General features: G+C 44.3%; 4 protein-coding genes across 8 annotated transcripts in view; 2 read left to right on the forward strand and 2 right to left on the reverse strand.

Annotated features, from left to right (window-relative positions):
* Positions 1 to 20,883, forward strand: part of LOC132445652 (coiled-coil domain-containing protein 171-like) — a 126,698-nt gene extending 105,815 nt beyond the window's left edge. Inside the window, exon 22 of one of the 3 annotated variants that reach the window (XM_060035747.1) lies at positions 20,753 to 20,883. The gene's annotated coding sequence lies outside the window, so the exon portion shown is untranslated. Of the gene's footprint in view, positions 1 to 20,702 lie in introns of all 3 variants that reach the window. The other 2 variants (XM_060035741.1, XM_060035744.1) reach the window with 2 other exon arrangements.
* Positions 671 to 11,451, forward strand: LOC132445758 (mucin-2-like). The gene is made up of 5 exons (XM_060035883.1): positions 671 to 731; positions 1,755 to 1,995; positions 7,406 to 7,563; positions 7,823 to 9,070; positions 11,078 to 11,451. Exons 1-5 carry the CDS (start codon positions 671 to 673, stop codon positions 11,449 to 11,451), a joined length of 2,082 nt encoding a protein of 693 aa, XP_059891866.1.
* Positions 14,137 to 20,819, reverse strand: LOC132445657 (endonuclease domain-containing 1 protein-like). Its single transcript, XM_060035761.1, has 2 exons — positions 20,484 to 20,819; positions 14,137 to 14,751 (listed from the first exon to the last, which is right to left on the reverse strand). The coding sequence occupies exons 1-2, from the start codon at positions 20,817 to 20,819 to the stop codon at positions 14,164 to 14,166; spliced, it is 924 nt and encodes a 307-aa protein (XP_059891744.1). The 3' UTR covers positions 14,137 to 14,163.
* Positions 20,884 to 23,147: 2,264 nt separating the features above from the next.
* Positions 23,148 to 27,500, reverse strand: part of slc10a7 (solute carrier family 10 member 7) — a 5,729-nt gene continuing 1,376 nt past the window's right edge. Inside the window, exons 3-13 of one of the 3 annotated variants that reach the window (XM_060035759.1) lie at positions 27,184 to 27,320; positions 27,013 to 27,088; positions 26,857 to 26,895; positions 26,542 to 26,604; positions 26,067 to 26,150; positions 25,504 to 25,669; positions 24,995 to 25,046; positions 24,703 to 24,776; positions 24,344 to 24,489; positions 24,200 to 24,237; positions 23,148 to 23,807 (exon numbers count right to left, since the gene is read on the reverse strand). In XM_060035759.1, coding sequence (XP_059891742.1) covers positions 24,217 to 24,237; positions 24,344 to 24,489; positions 24,703 to 24,776; positions 24,995 to 25,046; positions 25,504 to 25,669; positions 26,067 to 26,150; positions 26,542 to 26,604; positions 26,857 to 26,895; positions 27,013 to 27,088; positions 27,184 to 27,320 — 858 coding nt within the window. In that variant the 3' untranslated portion in view covers positions 23,148 to 23,807; positions 24,200 to 24,216. The remainder of the gene's footprint in view (positions 23,808 to 24,199; positions 24,238 to 24,343; positions 24,490 to 24,702; positions 24,777 to 24,994; positions 25,047 to 25,503; positions 25,670 to 26,066; positions 26,151 to 26,541; positions 26,605 to 26,856; positions 26,896 to 27,012; positions 27,089 to 27,183; positions 27,321 to 27,500) is intronic. The other 2 variants (XM_060035758.1, XM_060035760.1) reach the window with 2 other exon arrangements.

Consider the following 27,500-nt stretch of genomic DNA (forward strand, 5'->3'; position numbering starts at 1 on the left):
GTTGGGCTTGTTTGGAAAAGGTTGGATGAGCTGTCTTGGGGGGATCCGTTGGAAGCAAGGATTACTTCTTGAAAATAAAAAGGGACAACCTATTCAAAACAGTTGAGGGAAGGGTCAGGGAATTGCAGATGGATCCATTTACAGTTAAAAAAGACCAGGTCCCGGTTTGAAATAATCTGGTTTCATCTAGTTGTTTCACAACTGTCTCACACGTGTTGATCACTTAACCTACTGGCCAAGGTGCAGGCTATTTTTGCAGATGCAGTAGATAGAAAAAGATGAACTCCATTGGCTGACCCAGAGCCCCATACCTTTCAAAAGAGCAGGGTTGACGTGGACTCATGCATCTGGCCTGCAGGGGAGCCACTTAACGGCTGGAGTTTATTAGAATAAATTTAAAAAGGCATAAAATACATGGTGTTGAAACCCCTGGCTTGTTCCATTTAAGGGTGATTTTGAACTGAGCCCCTCACTGTTTCATTTGACCTCTGTTGGATTTGAACAAAACCCAGACTTTTCCCAAAGGTCGAATAACATGTGGACTCTTGAAGAAGGAGAGGGTGTACTGGACTACCCTGCCTCAGTTGGCCAGTGGATCCAGGGGGATGTCTCTCAAGGCTGCGCATTCGGACCCACATCTCAAGGAGTATTGTGCAGGTCAAAGTGCTTAATGATGCTGCGGCCCTGCGAGAACCACTGCGAGAACCACATGGTTCATCCAACAACTTCTGGTCCAGTGAAAGCATGAACTGAGTGGAATTTAGTGTGTTCTTATGGAGGTTTTTTAACGGTTTTAAAATGCCTGTCATCATAGAAATGAAAAACAATTTGTTATTGCGTCATTATTTATTCAAGGATTTATTTCACAGGCATATTTATTTGTTTTTTCCTAGACATATTTATTTATTTATGTTAATTTATTTAATATTTACCTAATATTTAATCTACGTCTTTACCTTTCATTGATTTTGAGTTCTTTTTTGAACACAGGAATATAGTAAGAATATAGTTTTAATGATTTAAAAATGTAAAGCAACGTAATCTCTCTCTGTAAAGGGTTTAAACAAGTCTTAATACGTTAATGAATTAAATGTCACTTTCCAAGATCGAAAATACCAGAACCCCGAAGGGCAGTTTCTGATCTAACTGACACTTCAGACATAGAATAAAATCTTGCTTATAAACAAGTGGGTCACATTTTTTTCCATTCTGTCCACAGAGAGCAACAGTTTTCTCAGTTGTACAATGCAGCTGACATATTTTGAGGGTTTTAAATATTGGAAAACTAGCCTTCACAAATGTCAACTTTCACATTTTGTGATTGGCAAAGATGGCCGTCTTTGTAAGACGCAAAATAAATGTGAAAAGATACCTTGAGGTTGATGTTGAATCAGAAGTTGAAGGTCAAGGATCTTGATAGAATAGAAGAAAAAAAAGAAATTAAGACTTCCAAACTTTCAACAGCAGCTATGTGAGGTGGCAAAACAGGAACTTGTGTTTGGGGAAGGGCTGGCCTGAAGGACTGAACATTCATATGTTTCTATATTGGTTCAAGTTATTTTTTTTCAATTTCCTCTATTTTGGTTTTATCGAAGATTTGTGTTGGTACAATGTACTCTGTAAAATAGTTGAGGATGTTAAAAATCAAAGGGTTCTGAATCTATTTTTCTCTGTCTACCTCTATCTCTCTATTTATTTATGTCTCTCCACCTGTGCCTCTCTCTCTCTCTCTCTCTCTCTCTCTCTCTCTCTAGTGACAGTCAGAAGTTCTCGTGACTTCATGGGTTTCCTGCTCCAGGCCCGAGGTGCCGGGGGGCCAGAGGGGGGGTCCCGGCTGGGAATGAGTGGCTCCTGGTCCCTCACCCCCCCTGGGACGCACACCTTGGGGTGCTTCAGCCCCGGCGACAGCCTCACCCACTCAGACAAACAGCTGAAGAGGAACCTGTCCTTTGTTTGGAGAGCTCCAGACCACCCCCTGGGCGACATCCAGTTCTAGTAAGCCTGCTCCCCACCATACCGTGATAATAAACCATAATATATCATGATATACCATAACATACCATAATACCAAACCATAATATATCATGATATACCATAACATACCATAATACCAAACCATAATATATCATGATATACCATAACATACCGTGATAATAAACCATAATATATCATGATATACCATAACATACCATAATACCAAACCATAATATATCATGATATACCATAACATACCATAATACCAAACCATAATATATCATGATATACCATAACATACCATAATAATAAACCATAATATATCATGATATACCATAACATACCATAATACCAAACCATAATATATCATGATATACCATAACATACCATAATACCAAACCATAATATATCATGATATACCATAACATTCCATAATACCAAACCATCATATATCATGATATACCATCACATACCATAATACCAAACCATAACATATCATGATATACCATAACATACCATAATACCAAACCATAATATATCATGATATACCATAACATTCCATAATACCAAACCATCATATATCATGATATACCATAACATACCATAATACCAAACCATAATATATCATGATATACCATAACATACCATAATACCAAACCATAATATATCATGATATACCATAACATACCATAATAATAAACCATAATATATCATGATATACCATAACATACCATAATACCAAACCATAATATATCATGATATACCATAACATTCCATAATATACCATAATATATCATGATATACCATAACATACCATAATACCAAACCATAATATATCATGATATACCATAACATACCATAATAATAAACCATAATATATCATGATATACCATAACATACCATAATACCAAACCATAATATATCATGATATACCATAACATTCCATAATATACCATAATATATCATGATATACCATAACATACCATAATACCAAACCATAATATATCATGATATACCATAACATACCATAATAATAAACCATAATATATCATGATATACCATAACATACCATAATACCAAACCATAATATATCATGATATACCATAACATTCCATAATATACCATAATATATCATGATATACCATAACATACCATAATACCAAACCATAATATATCATGATATACCATAACATACCATAATACCAAACCATAATATATCATGATATACCATAACATTCCATAATATACCATAATATATCATGATATACCATAACATACCATAATACCAAACCATAATATATCATGATATACCATAACATACCATAATACCAAACCATAATATATCATGATATACCATAACATTCCATAATATACCATAATATATCATGATATACCATAACATACCTCATCCTCATCCTCATCGTCATCCGCTTATCCGGGGTCGGGTCGCGGGGGGAGCAGCTCAAGCAGGGGGCCCCAGACTTCCCTTTCCCGGGCCACATTGACCAGCTCTGACGGGGGGATCCCGAGGCGTTCCCAGGCCAGTGTTGAGATATAATCTCTCCACCTAGTCCTGGGTCTTCCCCGAGGTCTCCTCCCCACTGGACGTGCCTGAAACACCTCCCAAGGAAGGCGCCCAGTGGGCATCCTTACCAGATGCCCGAACCACCTCAGCTGACTCCTTTCTAAGTAAAGGAGCAGCGGCTCTAATCCGAGTTCCTCACGGATGGCTGAGCTTCTCACCCTATCCCTAAGGGAGACGCCAGCCACCCTTCTGAGAAAACTCATCTCGGCCGCTTGTACCCGCGATCTCGTCCTTTCGGTCATCACCCAGCCCTCATGACCATAGGTGAGGATAGGAACGAAGATCGACCGGTAGATCGAGAGCTTTGCCTTGCGGCTCAGCTCTCTTTTCGTTACAACGGTGCGGTAAAGCGAACGCAATACCGCCCCCGCTGCTCCGATTCTCCGGCCAATCTCACGCTCCATAGTACCCTCACTCGCGAACAAGACCCCGAGGTACTTGAACTCCTTCACTTGGGCTAAGGACTCATTTCCTACCCGGAGTAAGCAATCCACCGGTTTCCTGCTAAGAGTCATGGCCTCAGATTTAGCGGTGCTGATCCTCATCCCAGCCGATTCACACTCGGCCGCCAGCCGATCAAGTGAGTGCTGAAGGTCACAGGCCGATGATCCAATGAGGACCACATCATCTGCAAAAAGCAGTGACGAGATCCTCAGACCACCGAACTGCAACCCCTCCCCACCATGACTACGCCTCGATATCCTGTCCATGTATATCACAAACAGGATTGGTGACAAGGCGCAGCCCTGGCGGAGACCAGCACCCACTGAGAACGAAACTGACTGGCTGCCGAGAACACGAACACAGCTCTCGCTTTGGGAGTACAAAGATTGGATGGCCCTGAGGATAGACCCCCTTACCCCATACTCCCGCAGCACCTCCCACAGTTTCTCCCGGGGGACCCGGTCATACGCCTTCTCCAGATCCACAAAACACATGTAGACCGGATGGGCATACTCCCAGGCCCCCTCCAGGATCCTTGCGAGAGTGAAGAGCTGGTCCGTAGTTCCACGTCCGGGGCGAAAACCGCATTGTTCCTCTTCAATCTGAGGTTCGACGATCGGCCGAACCCTCCTTTCCAGCACCTTGGAGTAGACTTTACCAGGGAGGCTGAGAAGTGTGATACCCCGGTAATTGGCACACACTCTCTGGTCCCCCTTTTTGAACAGGGGAACCACCACCCCGGTTTGCCACTCCTTTGGCACTGTACCCGACTCCCACGCGATGTTGAATAGGCGTGTCAACCATGACAGCCCCTCAACACCCAGAGCCTTTAGCATTTCTGGCTGGATCTCATCAATCCCTGGGGCTTTGCCACTGCGGAGATGTTTGACTACCTCAGTGACCTCCACCAGGGAAATTGACGACGAAACACCATCAACCTCGAGCTCTGCCTCCAACATAGAGGGCGTGTTATTCGGATTCAGGAGTTCCTCAAAGTGTTCCTTCCAACGTCCGACGACCTCCTCAGTTGAGGTCAACAGAGTCCCATCCTTACTGTACACAGCTTGGATGGTTCCCCGTTTCCCCCTCCTGAGGTGCCGGATAGTCTTCCAGAAACACTTTGGTGCCGACCGAAAGTCCTTCTCCATGGCCTCTCCGAACTTCTCCCACACCCGCTGCTTAGCCTCCGACACGGCAGCCGCTGCAGCCCTTCGAGCCTGTCGGTACCCTGCAACCGAGTCAGGAGTCCTCCAGGATATCATATCCCGGAAGGCCTCCTTCTTCAGTCGGACGGCTTCCCTGACCACCGTAGTCCACCACGGTGTCCGAGGGTTACCGCCCCTTGAGGAGCCTAAGACCCTGAGGCCACAGCTAGCCACCGCAGCTTCAGCAATGGAGGCTTTGAACACCGCCCACTCCGGCTCAATGCCCCCAACCTCCACAGGAATGCCAGAAAAGCTCCGCCGGAGGTGTGAGTTGAAGATACCTAGGACGGGGGCCTCCTCCAAACGTTCCCAGTTCACCCGCACTACTCGTTTGGGCTTACCAGGTCTATCCGGAAATTTCCCCCATTCCCTGATCCAACTCACAACCAGATGGTGGTCGGTTGACAGTTCCGCCCCTCTCTTTACCCGAGTGTCCAAAACATGCGGCCTCAGATCAGATGACACGATCACGAAATCGATCATCGATCTTCGGCCTAGGGTACTCTGGTACCAGGTACACTTATGAGCACCCTTATGTTCGAACATGGTGTTTGTTATGGATAATCCATGACTAGCACAGAAGTCCAATAACAAACGACCGCTCGGGTTTAGATCAGGGAGGCCGTTCCTCCCCACCACGCCTCTCCAGGTGTCTCCATCGTTGCCCACGTGGGCGTTGAAGTCTCCCAGCAGAACTACGGAGTCCCCTACTGGAGCCCCATACAGGACTCCATTCAGGGTCTCCAAGAAGGCCGAGTACTCTGAGCTGCTGTTTGGTGCATACGCACAAACAACAGTCAGAGTTTTCCCCCCTACAACCCTTAGGCGCAGGGAGGCGACCCTCTCGTCTACCGGGGTAAACTCCAACACCGCGGCGCTCAGCCGGGGATTTATGAGTATCCCCACACCCGCCCGGCGCCTCACGCCCTTGGCAACTCCGGAGAAGAATAGAGTCCAACCCTTATCCAGGAGTACGGTACCAGAGCTGAGACTGTGCGTGGAGGTAAGCCCCACCAGATCTAACTGATAGCGCTCCACCTCCCTCACAAGCTCCGGTTCCTTTCCCCACAGCGAGGTGACGTTCCACGTCCCCAGAGCCAGCTTCTGCCGCCCGGGTCTGGTCCGTCGAGACCCCTGACCTTCGCTGCCACCCATGTGGCTGCGCACCCGACCCCAACGGGTCTTCCCACAGGTGGTGGGCCCATGGGATGAAGAGAGGGGGGGTGCCACGTAGTTTGTTCGGGCTGTGCCCGACCGGGCTCCGTGGCAAACCCGGCCACCAGGCGCTCGCCATCGAGCCCTCCGTCTGGGCCTGGCTCCAGACGGGGGCCCCGGGCTTCCTCCGGGCCGGGTCACATCTCCTCTTTTTTCGTTCTTCATTGGAGTTTTGTGAACCATTCTTAGTCTGGCCCCTCACCTGAGACCACTCTGCCATGAGAGACCCTACCAGGAGCACAAGGCTCCAGACAACACAGCTCTCAGGTTCACAGGGACACGCAAACCTCTCCACCACGATAAGGTGACGGTTCCATAACATACCATAATACCAAACCATAATATATCATGATATACCATAACATACCATAATACCAAACCATAATATATCATGATATACCATAACATTCCATAATATACCATAATATATCATGATATACCATAACATACCATAATACCAAACCATAATATATCATGATATACCATAACATACCATAATAATAAACCATAATATATCATGATATACCATAACATACCATAATACCAAACCATAATATATCATGATATACCATAACATTCCATAATATACCATAATATATCATGATATACCATAACATACCATAATACCAAACCATAATATATCATGATATACCATAACATACCATAATACCAAACCATAATATATCATGATATACCATAACATTCCATAATATACCATAATATATTATGAGTAATGAGTGATAACATCCCACTCCACACCTTAATGAAAACATTATATACCACAACATTCCTAACCATATCATAATAGAGCTAACCAAAGTATACCTTAATAATACCATAATATACAATTCCATACCATAATATACAATAATATTACATGTTGGACATAAATACCATAATGCATATCTATTTTAGGCCACAATACAACGATATTTGGTAAATCACATACCAGATCCTTATCAAACACCCCTTTTGTTCCCAGCATCACAGTGGTACAGTCCTACTTTATCTACTGGGCAGGGATTAAGTCTCCAGTGGTGCATGATGGGAACAGAAGTTTCCAGAATAGCAGTGACACCATAATGTCGAATAGAAGCAGGCCACTGTCTGAACTACTGGAAGAGGAACATCCTGTTCCAGGTGAGTACACACACACACACACACACACACACACACACACACACACACACACACACACACACACACACACACACACACACACACACACACACACGCACACACAGAGACACACACACACACACACACACACACACACACACACACACACACACACACACACACACACACACACACACACACACACACACACACACACACACACACACACACACACACACACAATCAGAACTTCCTTCTGATCATGACTCTTTCTCCACAGTTTTCAGAGTCAAGACAAAAGCATCCAACATAACAGGCAGTGAGATGGACAGCCGTCCTGCCGCCACGGGGTCCCCTCAGACGGACCAGAAGACTGACAGCTATAGAGGATCTGCTCGAGGCATTACGATAGACAGCAATGATCTCCAGCTCCTATCAGTTATGGCCGAACAGCCAGGTGTTGTCTCTCTCAATCAGTATGATCCTACATCAATAACCTTTGATACCCTAATCTCAAACAATACCTTAAAAACCAAGACCACTACACCTAGCGAAACCATAGGCTCACCTAGCCAAACCACCAACACACCTAGCCAAACCACCAACACACCTAGCCAAACCACCAACACACCTAGCCAAACCACCAACACACCTAGCCAAACCACCAACACACCTAGCCAAACCATACCAACACCTAGCCAAACTACCACCACACCTAGTCAAGCCACCATCACAAGTAGCCAAACCAACATCACTACACCTAACCAGACCAATATCACACCTAGCCAAACCAACATCACCACACCTAGCCAAACCAACATCACCACACCTAGCCAAACCAACATCACCACACCTAGCCAAACCAACATCACCACACCTAGCCAAACTACTACCACGCCTAGCCAAACCAACATCACCATACCTAGTCAAGCCACCATCACAAGTAGCCAAACCAACATCACTACACCTAGCCAAATCACTACCACACCTAGCCAAACCAACATCTCCACACCTAACCAGACCAATATCACACCTAGCCAAACCAACATCACCACACCTAGCCAAACCAACATCACCACACCTAGCCAAACCAATACCACACCTAGCCAAGCCAACATCACCACACCTAACCAAACTAACATCACCACACCTAACCAAACCAACATCACCACACCTAACCAAACTAACATCACCACACCTAACCAAACCAACATCACCACACCTAACCAAACCAACATCACCACACCTAGCCAAACCAATACCACACCTAGCCAAACCAACATCACCACACCAAGCCAAACTACTACCACACCTAGCCAAACCAACATCACCATACCTAGCCAAACCAACATCACCACACCTAGCCAAACCAACATCACCACACCAAGCCAAACTACTACCACACCTAGCCAAACCAACATCACCATACCTAGCCAAACCAACATCACCACACCTAGCCAAACCAACATCACCACACCTAGCCAAACCAACATCACCACACCTAGCCAAACCAACATCACCACACCTAGCCAAACCAACATCACCACACCTAACCAAATAACTACCACATTGAGCCAAACCAACATCACCACACCTAGCCAAACTAACATCACCACACCTAGCCAAACCAACATCACCACACCTAGCCAAACCAACATCACCACACCTAGCCAAACTAACATCACCACACCTAACCAAACCAACATCACCACACCTAGTCAAACCAACATCACCACACCTAACCAAATAACTACCACATTGAGCCAAACCAACATCACCACACCTAGCCAAACTAACATCACCACACCTAGCCAAACCAACATCACCACACCTAGCCAAACCAACATCACCACACCTAGCCAAACTAACATCACCACACCTAACCAAACCAACATCACCACACCTAGTCAAACCAACATCACCACACCTAACCAAATCACTACCACATTGAGCCAAACCAACATCACCACACCTAGCCAAACCAACATCACCACACCTAGCCAAACCAACATCACCACACCTAACCAAACCAACATCACCACGCCTAGCCAAACCAACATCACCACGCCTAGCCAAACCAATTCCACAACACGTAGCCAAAGCAACATTTCCACACCTAGCCAGACCAACATCGCACCTAGCCAAACCAAAATCACAGTACATAACCATACCAACATCACCACGCCTAGCCAAACCAACATCACAACACGTAGCCAAAGCAACATTTCCACACCTAGCCAAACCAACATCACCACTCCTAGTCAAACCAACATCACCACACCTAACCAAACCAACACCACCACACCTAACCAAACCAACATCACCACACCTAGCCAAACCAACATTACCACTCCTAGCCAAACCATCAGCACATCAAGTCACACCAACATCATCACACCTAGACAATCCAGCATCACCACACCAAGCCAAACCATCACAGCACCAAGTCAAACTACCTCCACTCCACTTAGCCAAAGCAGCATAGCCACCAAATCTAGCCAAACAAACACAACATCTTGCAAAACTACCAACTCAGCTAAACGAACAAACACCACACCTAGCCAAACCACCATAACACCTAGCCAAACTACCCCCAACACACAAAGCCACACCACTACAGCACCGAGCCGAAACAGCACCACACCTAGCCAAACCTCTCCGACCCAAATTAATCCAATAATAACTAACTGGAGCAATCCCCAAACCAGAACAAATCCACCAAAACTTCCACCAATCCCCAATCACCATATTCAGGCAATAACCTCCAAGCTGAATGTTCTGATGGAGCCCATCCCAGAGAGTCCTTCGACAATACTCCCACATTACCCAAATGTACTTCAGCGTTCTTCAGCCCAACTCAGCTCTGACCTTTCTCACACAAGCCAACCTGTAAGGACACTACCTGAGCCTGGATCCCTGGACCACATGAACCCATCCCCACCTCAGCCAGGCAGACCAAGCACTGCAAGTGGAGCCGACATCCAGCCCCCGGAGATCACTGGGACGGGCTCACAACAAACACCCCTGAACTCCAAACCTGTGGGGTCTGACACTCCCCATGGTGATGTTATAGCTTTCCATTCAGCAGAACCAATCGGATCCAAGAAGCTAGAGTTGGCTCCTGCCATGGCTGCTGTATCGCCTCTTCCCTTCTTCCCTAGTCCCTCATCCCTTCCTCTCTCGCCTTCTCTCGATCCAGACAAAGTATTGTCGCCAAATTCCTCTTCCTTTCCAAACAATCAGGTCACCTCTCCAGCGGACCTTCTCCCGCTCCTCTCCCCTCACCCCCTGCCTCTTCCTCCTGGTTCATCCCTCGCCGCCTCCTCCTCCTCACCAGCAGCTCCTCCCTCCTCCTTTCCACCTTCAGACCCGGCCCCTGCTCCTCTGCGATTGCTCCCTCACCCTCTCAACCCTGTCCTCACCCCCTCATCACCGCTCGACCCAGATCAGAGGTTGCCAATTCAGACACAAGCATTCAACTCCCAGAATCCCCTTCTCCCTGACTCAGGGGGAAATCCATCCGAAACCCGCTTAGGTCCAGAGTCCCTTCCAGACCCAGACCTCGACCCTCGACCAGACCCCCTGAAGCCCAAACCATCAGCTCCAGAGAGGGAGGGGAAGACCCCGAGTACCAAGCCTGGAAACAGGAGCTGGGAGCTGGGCATGCTCCTGGGCAGCTGGGCCGGGCTCGGGCTGGCTCTGGTCGTGGCCGTCCGATGTGTTTACCAGCACTGGTGTGGGAAGCAGACAGAGCTAAGACTGAACACCAGAGAGAGAGAATACGAGAGAGGAGAGAGAGGACTGATCCACGTCCAGGAGTGTGGAGACCTTCTCAGAGTTCGCAGAATCAGAGAAAATAGCTTTGTGCTCCTGGCTGAGTACGATGTACGGACACCTGCTGAGCTTTGATGGACACACAATAACTGATAGAGGTTAAGCCCAGGACAACCAAGTGATGGTTAACTGGAGAGCAACAAACCTACCAGACACTTTTACTATTTTACCAGATCAAACTAGATGTTTAGAGCAGGACCTCCAGGAGATGGTTACCTGTAGAGTAGACTAACTTACCAGACACTTTTACTATTTAACCTGATTAAACTAGATATTTAGAAGAGAACCTCCACATGATGGTTACCTGCCGAGTCTACTAAATTGCCCGAATCTCTAACTATAAATGTACATAATAAAATTAAATGTTATGAAACAAAAGTGTATGTTTCTGTTTTTCAGCTCAAATCAACGCATATAGATGTAGAAGTGGCAGTTGTAGATGTGGGAGGGGCAGATATTTTAGAAATTCTTGAACAATGGAGAACCAAATCTCAACCGTAAAACACAAAATTTGTTGTTTGCTCAGGGCATGCAGTACCCTTAGCTTTGTAAATATATGAATACAAATTAATTAATTTCGATTACTAAGGAGACAAAACGGTCATCACACTTTACAGAAGAATATACTGTACATCGTTAGCCACCTCACATTTCTGCAGTTGATAGGTTAAGCATCTAGATGGCAGCAGAGTCCCAGCAGTACTATGTGGCAATGGTGCTCTGCTTCGCCTCCACTGCATTAGCAACAGAGTTAAAAGAATGACAGGCTGCACTACGGACTTTCAATATTCTTGATAAGCTTTGGAGCGAATAAATGAGGAAAAGCCCAGCAAAGTCACTGTTTTACATTTCACAGGTTCTAGAGACTCGGTGATTCAAATAAATACCTGACAAGCTATGTTTCTTTGTTTAGTCTTTTATTATGATTATTCTCAAATGGCACATATGCATGAAACATTTAGAGATCTATTTAGATCTACAGTATACATATAATACATGAGTATTTGTAGATGAAACAAGGATGTCCATAGTCTCCCAAAAACATGTTTACATGTCATCATTTAGCATATGCTTTTATCCCAGAATTCTACAAGGTTCAATGTATTATTGGTAATAGTTAAGTGGATAGAAGATACCTTCTAAGGGCTATCTTCTTGCTGGTCTAAGTAGAGGGCCAAGGTCCTTTGGTATTCCCTGAGGACCTGAAGGAGAACATGAGCCTCCAGAACATTGGACTCACACTCAGCAGAGTTAACGGTAACACTGGAAGACGAAGGGGTGGACGTTGGAGGTTGAGATGTGGAGTTGGGAAGGGAGTTGGGAGGTCCAAATGTAGACCTGAAAGGGGCCGATGTAGAAGTGGAAGGGCCTGATGTGGACGTTAGACGGGAAGATGTGGAGGTGGGAGGGGTAGATGTGGAGGTGGGAGGGGCAGATGTGGAGGTGGGAGCGGCATATGTGGAGGTGGGAGGGGTAGATGTGGAGGTGGGAGGGGCAGATGTGGAGGTGGGAGGGGCAGATGTGGAGGTGGGAGGGGCAGATGTGGAGGTGGGAGGGGCAGATGTGGAGTTGGGAGGGGCAGATGTGGAGGTGGGAGGGGCAAATGTGGAGGTGGGAGGGGTAGATGTGGAGGTGGGAGGGGCAGATGTGGAGGTGGGAGGGGCAGATGTGGAGGTGGGAGGGGCAGATGTGGAGAGGGGAGGGGCAGATCTGGAGATGAGAGGGGCAGATTTAGTAGTGAAATATGGAGGTTGGATGGCCAGATTTGTATGTGGGAGGGGCAAATGTGGAAGTTTAAGGGGCAGGAGTGAGACGAGACCACTCAGGAGTGGGGCGAGACCACTCAGGAGTGAGAAGAAACCATTCGGAGTGAAGAGAGACCACTCAGGATTGAGGAGGGCACATTTGGAGATGGGAGCTGCAGATCTTTAGGAGGGGTAGGAGGGGTAGATTTAGATTTGGGACGGGAAGATTTGTTGGTTGGAGGGGCCAATGTAGAAGGGTAAGGAGTAGATGTGGAGGTGGGAGGGGCAGATGTAGAAGTGGGAGGGGCAGTTGTGGAGGTTGGAGGGGCAGATGAAGAAGTGGCGGATGTGGAGGTGGGAGGGGCAGATGTAGAAGTGGGAGGGGCGGATGAGGAGGTGGGAGGGGCAGATGTAGAAGTGAGAGGGGTGGATGAGGAGGTGGGAGGGGCAGATGTGGAGGTGGGAGGGGCAGATGTAGAAGGGACAGATGAGGAGGTGGGAGGGGCAGATGTAGAAGTGGGAGGGGCAGATGTAGAGGTGGCAGATGTGGAGGTGGGAGGGGCAGTTGTGGAGGTTGGAGGGGCAGATGTAGAAGTGGCGGATGTGGAGGTGGGAGGGGCGGATGAGGAGGTGGGAGGGGCAGATGTAGAAGTGGGAGGGGCGGATGAGGAGGTGGGAGGGGCATATGTAGAAGTGAGAGGGGCATATGTGGAGGTGGGAGGGGCAGATGTAGAAGTAAGGGGGGTGGATGAGGAGGTGGGAGGGCCAGATGTGGAGGTGGGAGGGCCAGATGTGGAGGTGGGAGGGGCAGATGTAGAAGGGACAGATGAGGAGCTGGGAGGGGCAGATGTGGAGGTGGGAGGGGCAGATGTGGAGGTGGGAGGGGCAGATGTGGAGGTGGGAGGGGCAGATGTGGAGGTGGGAGGGGCAGATGTGGAGGTGGGAGGGGCAGATGTGGAGGTGAGAGAGGCAGATGTAGAAGTTTGAGGGGCGGATCTAGAAGTTGGAGGGGCAGATGTGGAAGTGGGAGGGGTGGATGTTGTCAAAGGAGCGGGAGGACATTCACACTCTCTAAAGTAGGATAATACTGACTTACTGTTACGTTGAGACGATATTGATGTTGTGGAAAGGGGTCGACATCAATAAGTGAAATCATGTCTATATTTTTGGTCTCCATTAATACTCTAGGATTTTCTTTAACATTGTCACCCCAGTGTGCGCTTGCTAACCATTCCCCCGTAACTTTGCTATAGCAGCAAAATGCTGTCCAGAGAGTTTTTGGAATATTGACCTTGTTTTTGAGAGTCTTGTTTGCATTGGGAATTGCTCCAGTCACGACAAATGCTTCATGTTGGTTGTTTTGGTTCAAACAGTATTCATGCATCACACATCTGACACATTTCTCCATTCTTTGCCAGCTTCCCCTATTAAATGTGCCGGCTTGTGGCACAATGTTAGTCAAGGTAAATGTAGCCTCCTTATCTGATTTGTGGTGAGCATGAGCACTTGGAAAAATGTGGCCTTTATCATAGTCTGTTTGATTAGTATAGTCGGAAAAACTAGCTTGTTTGGAGTATTTTTTTCCTTTATTCAGTTGTTTCATGTTGCTTTTGCTTCCCCCATCTTCAAGCTGCAAATTAAACATAAACAAAATTAGTCTCAATCAGTTTTCTGAAAGCTTCCACCGCAAAGGGAATTTACTTACTCAGAATTTAAGTAATTCTATGATGAACATATACAATACATTATGATTTATTCAGAACTTATAAAACTGTTAGTTTCGACCAAGTAATTTGATTGGACAAAAGGCATTCCATGTATGCTGATATAGAGTATAACAGCACTGGGACTTTTAACTATACATGTATGATGTACTCCGCTTTACAGGTGTTCTAATAACCTTTAATGTTATTAACGGCCTTTATGTAGCTTAGATTGCTGGTGTGTTTATGTGTTGGAGGATGTGTAGGAGGATGGCAGAGCCGAGCAGAGCAATGGTACTTCAACTGTTTAAGACGTAACTAAATTAATTTCCAACCGTTTATATTCGTTCAAACCATTTAACAAATATACACACTTCAATAATTTCGATATCATTTAAACTTTCTTCAGAATCACCGTTTTAGTTTCAACCCGTCATATTCTACAGTTGGTCCCATTGGATAAAGGTACATTTTATCAGTCTGTTGTCTGGGAATAATTGACTCAAGCAGAAACCAGAAAACAAGACGTTTTTTCGTTTTGTCAAAAAGACGGAAATCAAAAGTTCCGCTCGTTTATTCGTTTTTTGGTTCTGTCAAAATCAAAAGTTCAGCTTGTTTATTCGTTTTTTGGTTAACAAAACAAATTTACCACTCAATATCTTCTTTCCGTCGGTGGGTGGGTCCTCTGATTGGCTAGTGTGCTTCGTTGCCCTGTGCTCTTCAAAAAAAAGTTCTTGCGTTTGATAATGTCGGCAAAAATAGACACTAGCAGACACAGAGGACCCCATCACTCACAGTCAAAACTGACATGGCTTCAAATAACAATAAAAGCATTCATATTCATTTGAAAATGAGAACTTATGAAGTTATGATGACTTCAGTGCAGTTGACATGAAGTTATTACATGAAGAGTAGACCTCAGGGCTTTGCTACGACGGAGATATCATATCCAGGCTCTGTGTTCATTATCCGGCTCAACAAAACCTAATGCCCCGGTCAGAGTTAACTGGTATGACGACAATGGTCATTGTCCGGCTCTGATTTTCGTGCTCTGTGCGCGTTCAAATCAAAGGAGCTGCGATCGCGGGCTGCTGATTTAGGGCCACTCACACTAGGGCCGCGGCCCCGTGCCCGAGCTCATTTGCATACTAAAGTCCCCTTGGTCACGGCACACTTGGGAGAGGTGTGCCGTGGCCAAAGTACAGATGCTAATGAGATGACACGCGAAGATACGCAATGTGAGCTGGATGACGTAGTCCTTGCGCGACCCTTCTTTCTTTATAGGTCCATGCCCTTCTTCCCCACAACAATCATTTAAACAATGGCGGCAAGTGGTTCACTCATTCATACGTATGTATATATGAGTAATCGTGCCCAGGCCACGGCAGTGTGACCGCGGGCCAGCGGGGGGAGTGGGGAATCGTGCTGAATCTTCCTGCAGCACGGAACAGGCAAACTTGCCTAGTGTGAGTGCGCCCTGATTTCCTCACAGCCTGAGAGCTATAAGGAATACAAGTATTCACAACACATTTCTGACAGCTGAACATTGCGCATCTGTTGACCTTTATCCATTTACAGTGAACAAATTATTTTTTCTTGTTGAAAGATATTTTATATTGTTTTCATATTATTATTTACTGACGGTGATTACAGAATGCGAGTGTGTGCTATATTGAAAGTGTGGCTGGGTGTGCCTATGAATATAGGCTACAGTGAGTTTGTTAAGGTGCTGTACAAGCAAATCATATTCTCTAATCTGTACGGTGACAAAGAGTGTACAGTAACCTACTTGAATAGGCTACTGTAGCCTACACTATAAACAAATGGTTCTCTTTGCTCATGGCAGTTGTGACAGTCATTTTAACATGTCAGCAGGCAAGCTTCACTCATTCCAGGATGAATTATGCTTTTTCCTACAGCCTACTTGGAACATGTTTTGAAATAGATCTATAGTAGCCTGTAGAAGTTTGCTCATAACAGGCCAGCTGGAATACAAAGCAAACTCTTTGTATTCCAGCATTTTCTTTTTTTTTGTGATGTTTTTATGTTTTAATGTTGCGTTGTTAATGACGGCTTAGATGTTCTTAGATGTTTTGTTAACCTGATTCCTATCCCGCTCTGTTTAAGTAAAAGTGTGCTACTGCTGCAAAATCTCTCTTTGCCTTTGTTTTTTCTTTTCTTTAAAAGGCACCCAGTGCAACTTTCGAGGCTTAAAAATAAACATTCAATTTCTAGTCTTTTTTACACGTAGTAAGTTTCAATAACTCCATACCATTACATACCGACATTTAAGCAGCAAAGATGAGACGTCGTTGTGTGGTGAGAACTGATACAAAATCGATGACAACAACAATGCCGCCATTTTCTTTATTTTTTGTAACCTACAATAAATAAAGCAGGCTTCCAGTCAATGGAAAAATGGCTTCTCCCCACCGGCGATTGTTGTTGTTTACGATTTTCTATCAGTTCTCACCACACAACGACGTCTCATCTTTGCTCCTTGAATGTCGATATGTAATGGTATGGAGTTATTGAAACTTACTACGTGTAAAAAAGACTAGAAATTTAATGTTTATTTTTCATTGAATGTTTACATAAAGTTGCACTGGGTGCCTTTAATGTGTTTGGAAATTACTTTTAATGATGTTAGCTAGATCTTATAAACGGCCTAAACACTTCAAATTTGTATATACCCTATACCGTTTGACTATAAGACTTCTATAAGAATCTCCTCTGTGCAGCTATTCATGTAGTCAGTCAATGATCAAACTAGTAGCATGAATATGAATTACAGTCCAAGCGGGTTAGGCAAAGCAAGGCAATTTTATTTTTATAGCCCGTTTTTACAAACAGTTTGTCTCAAAGGGCTTTACATAGCGTGAGCATCATAACGACATCCTCTTCCCTTAACCCCTCACATCAACTGAGTAAAAACTCCCAGGAAAACCCTTTTACCAGGGGAAAAATTGCAGTTGGTGCAGAGGGATGGAGCTGTGGAGGAGCTGTGGAAACACAGAGAGACTGCGAGGTGGGAGGGGCCAAACTACAAGTTGCGAAAGGTGTGTGTGTGGGGGGGGGGGGGGCTCTACTTAAATGTAGTTAGAGTGTCTGCCTCTCTGACCCATTGGGAGAGCTGGTTCCACAGTAAAGGAGTCCAGTAACTGAAGGCTCTACTTCGCAGTCTGTTTTTAGAGATACTGGGAGTCACTAACAGACCTGCATTCTGGGAGCCAATGCAAATATTTGATAAGTCATAATAATAATAATGACTCATTATTGTGCATTTAAAGATGTATATGATTACATTGCATTATTTGGGGATGACAATACAAGGCTTCCATGAATGTGCATTTGATGGAGAGTTCGCTTTGTATTCCAGCTGGCAAATCCATTTCAAAACATGTTCCAAGTAGGCTATAGGACAAAGCATAATACATCCTGGAATGAGTGAAGCTTGCCTGCTGACATGTTAAAATGACTGTCACAACTGCCATGAGCAAAGAGCAAAACCATTTGTACATAGTGTAGGCTACAGTAGCCTAATATATATTGAATGAAGTAGGTTACTGTACACTCTTTGTCACTGTACAGAGTAGACAATATGATTTGCTTGTACAGCACCTTAAAAAACTTGCTGTAGCCTATATTCATAGGCACATCCAGCCTCGCTTTCAATATAACACACACTCGCATTTTTTAATCACTGTCAGTAAATAATAATATGAAAACAATATAAAATATCTTCCAGCAAGAAAAAATAATTTGTTTACTGTAAATGGATAAAGGTCAACAGATGCGCAATGCAGGGCTCTCCAGTTTTGAATTGAGTTCAGAGTGAGATTTTGTCGGCGGGGGGGGGGCAATGTCCACAGACATGGTGACTTATGTATGATAGTATATAGGCATTATTGGCCCTTAACACTAATATTCAGAAACAACACTGCCTCAAAAGGATGTTGGCCTAAGCAACACCAGAAGAGGCATATACTTTTCCCTGAACTTTTAAACGCTGCAAACGTGCAAAACATAATTATATATTTATGTGGCATTCAGTTCAATGCTTAAAAATATATCTGTGGCATTCAGTAGGCCAATGCTGTGGTAAAGTGTGCAAAGTATGAGTATGAATATTTGATGGAGTATGAGTAAGTGTTACTTTCTGTTACATAGATAGAACTTTATCAATCCACTGTAGGAGAAATGTGTTAATGTTTGTCCCTATAAAACAATAATGGTAAATTAATTAATACAAAACATGACGGTAACTCTAAAGTCAAACCGTCCAATCTGAAGACTCTACTTAACCACTCCCCCTACTCACTTCCACCAATGCAAAGCAAACAGAATTGAGTAGGGGAGGGCGTAGCCCAACTAGTTTGTGAACGACCCAGAGGAACGCAATGCAAATAGAGTGGCGAAGTCACGCCTCATCCGGTAGAGCTCATGGGACCTATGAGATCGAAAAATATGAATGGGTGTCAATGGAGAGAAAATAATTATTTTCTGGTCCCAGTCTTTATATGCCCTGGATTACACATATGTTGTTTGTGGAATTAAATGATAATTTTTCATGCAAAGAAAACTAAAAAATTTGTGAACTACAGCTCTTCGCTGCTCTCGACGCATATGATATACGTCACCACACCCGCACTTGGAACTCGGCAAAGAGATGGCGATCTCTCTGCTCCACTTCACCACGGTTTTTCAAGGCGAGGAGAAAAGCATAGAAAGAGGTGAAAACCACTATAAGTCGGGGCATGTGGAGAGTTTTAGTTATGTGCCATCTCTATGTGCCATCTCTGTGCCGAGTTCCAAGTGCGGGTGTGGTGACGTATATCATATGCGTCGAGAGCAGCGAAGAGCTGTAGTTCACAAAGCGGCCTCACATAAAACCTAAAATTATCAAACTTCTTCACGAAAATGTTTAGTTTTCTTTGCATGAAAAATTATCATTTAAAGCCACAAACAACATATGTGTAATCCAGGGCATATAAAGACTGGGACCAGAAAATAATTATTTTCTCTCCATTGACACCCATTCATATTTTTTGATCTCATAGGTCCTATGAGCTCTACCGGAAAGGGCGTGACTTCGCCACTCTATAATCACGTGACTCGTAAACATGCCCCCTGGTGGCAAAATCTCTGAAAAGTCAGTTCTGAATAAATAAAATGTAATGGTGTCAATTTACACCTGACACATTTTTCAAAATAAATACACGCCCTTTCAAAAAGAAATTCTATTGGTATGAACACCTGTTTGCAGAACCCTATTTACAAGATTTAAAAACCGGGAAACAAAATAATACACTGGCAGAACAGTGCCAGATTGGAACACTGCAAAAGTGCTGGTGAACATTTTTAAACTTTGAAAATTTGTTGGTGAAAATTAGAAGGAAGGAAAAATAGAACACAAATTCATGCTTGCAGATGTTTGAAAGTTCTTTTCAGGCTATAATCTCTTTTTACAAGGTTTCAAGTTTTCAAACCCAGACTTAGAGGCCTTTGAAACAATTTTTTTCAGGTTTGAATTATGACAGGATTCTAATCCCATACATGTTCATTAGATCTTGGTCGGATAAATATGAGTCACTAACGACCCCAAATCAACAGTTATCTATCTATTTTTTCAGAACGAACGTCATCACATATCACGTACCTTTGGCTCAAACATCCACTTCGGATTTCTTGGTCTTTTGCTTCCGTCGTCTCCTGTGTATTTATATGCAGAAAACACTGGGATCTTATTAACTGTGTCATAGAGCGTCATGAACCTCCTGGTATTTTCATATTCCTGGCAAACGGGCTTGTAGCGATTCTGGTCCTGAATGGTCCCCTGCTGCAGGACTCCTGGTATATCCGGTGGCTTTCCATCCAGGAAGAATTCAGTACAGTCGTTGACTGAGTTCACCACCTCAGTGGCTGTAGGATCCATGGACACGAGAAGCAGAATGACAAGAGCCAATGGACAGCCACCAGTCACTGATGACGTCATCACAAGCTGCAGATCTGCAGAGCAGGAAAACAGTGAACCAGATGAGTGGATGTCCAACTAACAGCAAAATATTAATTAAATCAGATTAATCTTAAGGTTTAATGTAATTCATTATTGATGAAGACCTTAGTGTGTCACTTAGAATTGTCCAAACTATACAAATACCAAAATACCATTTTAACCAAAATGTGAAGAAATTGACATTTACTTTCAAGCACTTTTTTTTTAACATATAGAGGCTGTAAAGATGTACTGAAGGCTCTTACCAGTATCGCAGAGGGCAATTGATGCGTGTTCTCTGAATTAAATTTTCCAACAATCGTCGTTAAGAATCTAGAACATTCTTAAACGCAGCAGCAGTTGGGTGTGGGTTCTCTGAATGAAATGTCAAACAGTCGGTTTGGTAGGTTCCCCCTTTTTTCCCCTGATTCCCCTTTTATATAAAGCATAGAACCTTTAGGGTGCATTCTCAGAACTTGCACAACCTTTGAAACTTAGAAAAATAATGGGAAAGTGCTGTTCTATGTGGATTCTACCCATCTTCAACCCCAATTCAAAGTCCTTATGTCAGCAATAATTTATAAATCATATCACGCAGGCTCTTAATCGTTGTTGAGAACAGAGAATTTTCATACTATGATGTTATAAACAATATATGAGAATATGTATTTTATGTCGTATCATTCACTAATTTCGATATCATAAAATATACACGACCCATGAGCCTCTGTGATTCTCGACGAGAGCACAACCAGCTACCTTCGCAAGTGTGCAACAGCGGACGCCATCTACTGTGGTAACAGCAACCTTGCAATGTGGGAATTTGAAACAGAGCTCAACAGAAGTGAACACCAAAGTGGTTTGGTTGCAGTCTGGTATAAAACACTGCACCATTGCTATTTTGTAGTACTGGTTTAGTTTACAGTTTTTGCCAATTGATTGAACAATATAGACACATGCTTAGACTGTCAAGACTTGACTCAGGGACGAGGACTCAGAAGCAAAACTCAAAAGACGGCAGTATGTTTAAACCAAAAACGCTTTACTAGAAAATGGTAACAGAAAACGCTCTAATGGAGGATACAAAACTGTATATGACAACCACATACACACCTCTGGCCACAAAAGAGAATTTAAACTGTCATCCAGAGGTCAGATTCTTAGTAATCTGCTTCAGAGAATGGTCTGGTATTTAATAGAAGAGACACCTCACAACACTCAGTACTGTAGCCCGACATTCACAGGTAATCTGGTATATGACCGAATATGACCATAGTACTAGAGAGACATAGTGTAATATTTAATATGATGCTAGTACTAGATACATAATGTAGTATTAAATATGGCCGTAGTAATAGATCAATATCTTAGTATTAAATATGGCCCTAGTACTAGACACATTTTGTACTATTAAAAATGACCCTTGTACTAGATATATAATGCAACATGAAATGACCCTTGTACTAATATACTAGTATTAAATATGTCCCGAGTGCTAGATATATAACATATGATTAAATATAACCCCCGTACTAGATATATAACATATTAGTTACGTTTTTTTCTTGTGCGTGAGTGTGTTCTTGTGTGTGTGTGTTTGTGTGCGTTTCTTTTTTGGCACAGTTGCATTTCCTGCATTGTTCTGAGTATATCAGGGGCATTGCATTGGACAGGGGGTGAGGAGGAACGCGGGACTTATCCAGCCTTCCTTTGAGTGTTGATCCACTTACTGTTGCCAGACAACACAACAGCACATGTGACTTGATTAATGCCTGAGGCATCAAACTCAAGGGGCTTGAAGACACGTTGGGGTCGAACACCAGTGTGTCGTCTTAAGTGAGGTGAGACGTATCGTGTGGTATCATCCTACTCAATGAACTCTACCTGTCTACTCCTCGGTCAGCCTCAGATGATTGGTCCCTCTAAGCCAATAGGAGCTCGCCCGGCCGTGATGTCACTCTGCGGTGCGGTTTCGGGCCCCAGCAGAACATGCGGGGCACAAACATCGAGCGGTCTCTGGAGAGGTTGACCATGGGCGTAGAACTACCTCCACATCTACCATGGAAAGAGATGCTGATCGTACACAAATGTCTCCCTCAAACAGGTGGAGGAGGATGAGCGTGTGGTCACACTCAACGTTGGAGGGTCCAGCTCCAAATCTTCTATCGTCACACTTGGTGTTGATGATGTATTTTGTCTTGTTAATGAATGCTCATGACTGTTAAAACATTATTTAACATTATTAACAATGTTAAATAATGATATGATGATTAACACATACTCAATATGATATGTATGAGAATAAAAAATATTTGAAGGAAAATAATCTACAGTAAATAAAGTATTATTTTATTATAGTGTGGTAGACAAAATCAAGAGATAAACATTCTGAACAACTGTCGTTACGTTACTTTCAAAGTCCAATAAAACAATTATTCACAAAATATATTTTTATCTTTGAAAAAAACAAAACATTCTTTGTGTATTTAAATAAAGATCGAGAGCTGCACAGTCCTGCGATTTACGTTGGAAAAAGTACAAAATAGAAAAATAGGAAACATTGTAAATCCTTGAGATTGGCCCCACTTTACAGATAATAACTGGCTCAAACCAGGCAAACCTCAGAAAACTTCAATACAAAAATACACACTGTCTTATTCTAACCTTTATGTTAAAACACAAATGTTCTACCATATTCTACCATCTGTATAAAAGTGAACACTCGAATTTGGAAGTTTTCGTGCAAACGAAGCCCAGGCTCCCTCGATTTGCCGAAGGTGCTAAGGCACTGATAAACACTATTCCTTCAAACCCCCCCCACACACACACACACACACACACACACACACACACACACACACACACACACACACACACACACACACACACACACACACACACACACACACACACACACACACACACAGTATCGCCATGGAAACACCTTTGGTCCAATTAGATGGGTGTGAGGCTGGTCAGCTTCACCGCCTACAGAATGAGACAGACGGACGGACGGACAGACACACGGAAACAGACAGACACACAAGATGGGGATTAGAACGCTAAATCTGAACAGATTGCTTACGCAGAGGGCATTGGGAATCGCCAAGAAAGCATCCCAATGTAATCATGAGGTGAAATCACCACCACCAAGTGCCACCACCAGGTTTCATCATCATCACCACCAGGCCTCACCACCAGAGCCGGAAATAGAGAGACTCCCAGGTCCAAGAGACGAATCTAAGTGCAGACTAATGATCCGTCTCCAGATACAAGCGCGTGGATTAGAGATGGAGGAGAGCAGGTGTAGCAAGCTGTAGTAGATGAAGGAGGAGGCGCTGCAGCAAGAGGAGGAGGGTTCTTAACAGTGTAGGACTCACGGTGGACAGGGACGCTGCTACTGCAACAACACGCGGGACTGGAGGAACACGGCAACGCTGTTAACACGGTGTGTGTGTGTGTGTGTGTGTGTGTGTGTGTGTGTGTGTGTGTGTGTGTGTGTGTGTGTGTGTGTGTGTGTGTACCTTCTGGCGGCTGGTCATCCAGGCCTTGAAGGAGGGCACCAGCAGGGAGCCCAGTAGGATCTGCGCCGGGTGGTAGATGAGCAGCGGAACCGACATCAGAGACAGCTGCTGGTAGCCTGAGAACACTATCTTCAGCATGGGGATACCTGATCACACACACACACACACACACACACACACACACACACACACACACACACACACACACACACACACACACACACACACACACACACACACACACACACACACACACACACACACACACACACACACACACACACACACACGTCAGCAGGTATGCAGGTAAAGTGTATGCAGTGTGAACATCTGTGCGTGTGTGTTTTTGTTTTGCGTACCGAGGGTCAGTGATTTGTGTGTAGAACAGAACAGGATGGCTACTGTATCAGCTGGGGTGAACCCTGACCCCGACCTGTGGAAAGAGAACCGTATACCACTGGTGACATTCACACAGACAGACAGACACAGAGTCACACAGACAGACAGACAGACAGACAGACAGACAGACAGACAGACAGACAGACAGACAGACAGACAGACAGACAGTCACACAGACAGACAGACAGACAGACAGACAGACCTATATGTACTGTACAGTAGCAAAGGAGAGAGGATGGAATGAGAACTGACCTTCTGGTGAACAGAAAAAGGATCAGCATGAAGCTCAACTGGATGGAGAAGACTGCAATGAAAGCATCGCACGCAAAACATCAGTATAGGAGAAGTGAGGAGCAACATATTTAACCCATTCAATGCACAACTAGTGAGGACCTTAATATTTAACCCATTCAATAAACAACTAGTGAGGACCTTACTATTTAACACACTCAATAAACAACTAGTGAGGACCCTAATATTTATCACACTCAATAAACAACTAGAGAGGACCTTCATATTTAACCCATTCAATACACAATTAGTGAGGACCTAAATATTCAACACACTCAATACACAATTAGCGAGGTCCGGAAGATTTAAAAAACTACATTTTATAAGTGGGATCCTATGCAATCCAGACATTATTATTTTTTTTTAAATGTATCCATCTCATCGATACATGACTGCAGAGGACCTGCGTGCAGTATACACTGAACACACTAGTGAGGTCCGAGGGGTATACATGATGAGCATTGCCGTACTTGTTAGGACCACCACCAGCAGACTGGTGGGCTCCAGCTCTACGTCGGGGCTGCTGAAGGTGTCGCAGAAGGTGGTGTAGATGATGACGAGGAGGATGAAGCTGCTCACCGCCCCGAAGGGAAGCTTACGGCGCTCCAGACTCTCCCGCAGAAACCTGCGGCACAACTACACACACACACAATTCAAAAATTAAATACAGATAGAGTTAAAAGGTGGCATATTATACCACCAGGTGTGAGTGTGATTAGCCGCCACAAGCCGTTTTGAAAATCTGCCTCTTCTGACATCACTAGTGGGCGTGTCCACCTAGATGTGTGCTGGATAGATCAGTCTACCAGCCTACCCAGTGGAGTGGAGCAAACGTGGCTCATCTATCCGTCATACATCTAGGTGGACACGCCCACTTGTGATGTCAGAAGAGGGAGATTTTGCAAAACGGCTTATAACGGCTAATCACACTCACAAGTGGTGGTATAATATGTCACCTTACCACAATGCATACGTATACAACAGACAGTAACCGACAGACAGCGTGAGAGAGTACAGACAGACAGGTGCCGACCTGTCCCAGGAGGAGAGGGACGACCACGGTCATGAAGAGCTGAGAGAAGATGGAGGAGAAGGGAACTGAAGAGGACGAGCCAAGCTAGAGGAGGAGAGAGAGAGAGAGAGAGAGAGAGAGAGAGAGAGAGAGAGAGAGAGAGAGAGAGAGAGAGAGAGAGAGAGAGAGAGAGAGAGAGAGAGTCATTTACATATTTACATTCAATTACAAACGTAGATTTGCTTGCAACGCTCCAATGTTAAACAGATCTCTCTACACATTTCGCTATTTAAGAATAGGGCTATGGTAGGGTTTCCCATGCCAATAAAGCCCCTATAAATTGTACTGAATTTAATTATTAATGCAATTGAAAAGTACATTTCCCTGTCCCATTTTCAGGTCTATGAGTTAGTGTGGTTTCAGCACAGCAAAGAATCCATAATATATAACATCTTAACCTTTTTTGGCACTGGGTGTGATTAATAAGTTTACTTACAAACAGTAGCAGCAGGACAGGAGTCACTACGATGCCCTGGAGGACAGAGAGAAACCTAAATAACTAATGACATCACCAACAACGTCATTAACTGATGACATGACAGCATCATCAGAGAATGACATCACTAACAACGTCATTAACTAATGACATCACTTACATCACTAATACGTAATTAATGACATGACTACATAATGACATCGCTAGCAGCATTAATTACATCACTTACGTCATCATTAAAACCAATGACACACACACACACACACACACCCACACGCACACACGCACACACGCACACACACTCAAGTTAGTTACCAGGAAACTTCCAAATGCAGAATTAAAGATGGCAGCCGCCTATAGAAAGAGAAGAGAAAAGAGAGACTTACCAACATGTCATTGTCAACTGTGTTTGTGTTTTTATTATGTTACATAATGGGTGCATGAGGTTTGTATGTGGTGTGTGTGTATGACCTCGTTGCCACCGACTGCTTTGGTCAGAATTACAGCAGAGGAGACTGGAGGGGGCATGCAGCCCACGGTCTGTAACCTAGGCAACCACACCAGAAACATCACACATCAATAACAACGATGTCATTATATAGATATGATACAATATACAACATTCAAGTCAAGCACGCTCACCCCTTGAGCAGCCATGGGTTAATAGCCGTAAGCGCCAGCAGTTTAAGGAGCAGCCAAACAGCCAATGGGAAGAAGATCAACGTGAAGCTCTGGACCAATAGATGAAGCCGAAAATGTAACACTGCACTGGTCAATTCCTGGAGAGACAGACATATGCACAGGCAATAGTATGTGTCAGACAGTAGTTAAGTAGCAGTGTGAGCTGATCAGACAGTAGTAACAGAAGATTATGATGTGATCAGACATTAGTAATAGAACAGGGTGATGCGATCAGACAGTAGTATTGTAACAGTGTGATGTGATCAGACAGTAGTAAT

Source organism: Gadus macrocephalus, chromosome 17, assembly GCF_031168955.1.
Source record: "Gadus macrocephalus chromosome 17, ASM3116895v1".
Lineage (NCBI taxonomy): Eukaryota > Metazoa > Chordata > Actinopteri > Gadiformes > Gadidae > Gadus > Gadus macrocephalus.

What these genes read in the sequence shown, in the direction of transcription:
- LOC132445758 (XM_060035883.1), top strand. Translation starts at nt 671, where the DNA reads ATGATGCTGCGGCCCTGCGAGAACCACTGCGAGAACCACATGGTTCAT. An exon ending in CTGGGCGACATCCAGTTCTA is followed by an intron (nt 1,996 to 7,405) that starts GTAAGCCTGCTC and finishes TTTTGTTCCCAG; the next exon opens with CATCACAGTGGTACAGTCCT. An exon ending in AGAGGAACATCCTGTTCCAG is followed by an intron (nt 7,564 to 7,822) that starts GTGAGTACACAC and finishes CTTTCTCCACAG; the next exon opens with TTTTCAGAGTCAAGACAAAA.
- LOC132445657 (XM_060035761.1), bottom strand. Translation starts at nt 20,819, where the DNA reads ATGACGTCATCAGTGACTGGTGGCTGTCCATTGGCTCTTGTCATTCTG. An exon ending in AGTGGATGTTTGAGCCAAAG is followed by an intron (nt 14,752 to 20,483) that starts GTACGTGATATG and finishes TTTAATTTGCAG; the next exon opens with CTTGAAGATGGGGGAAGCAA.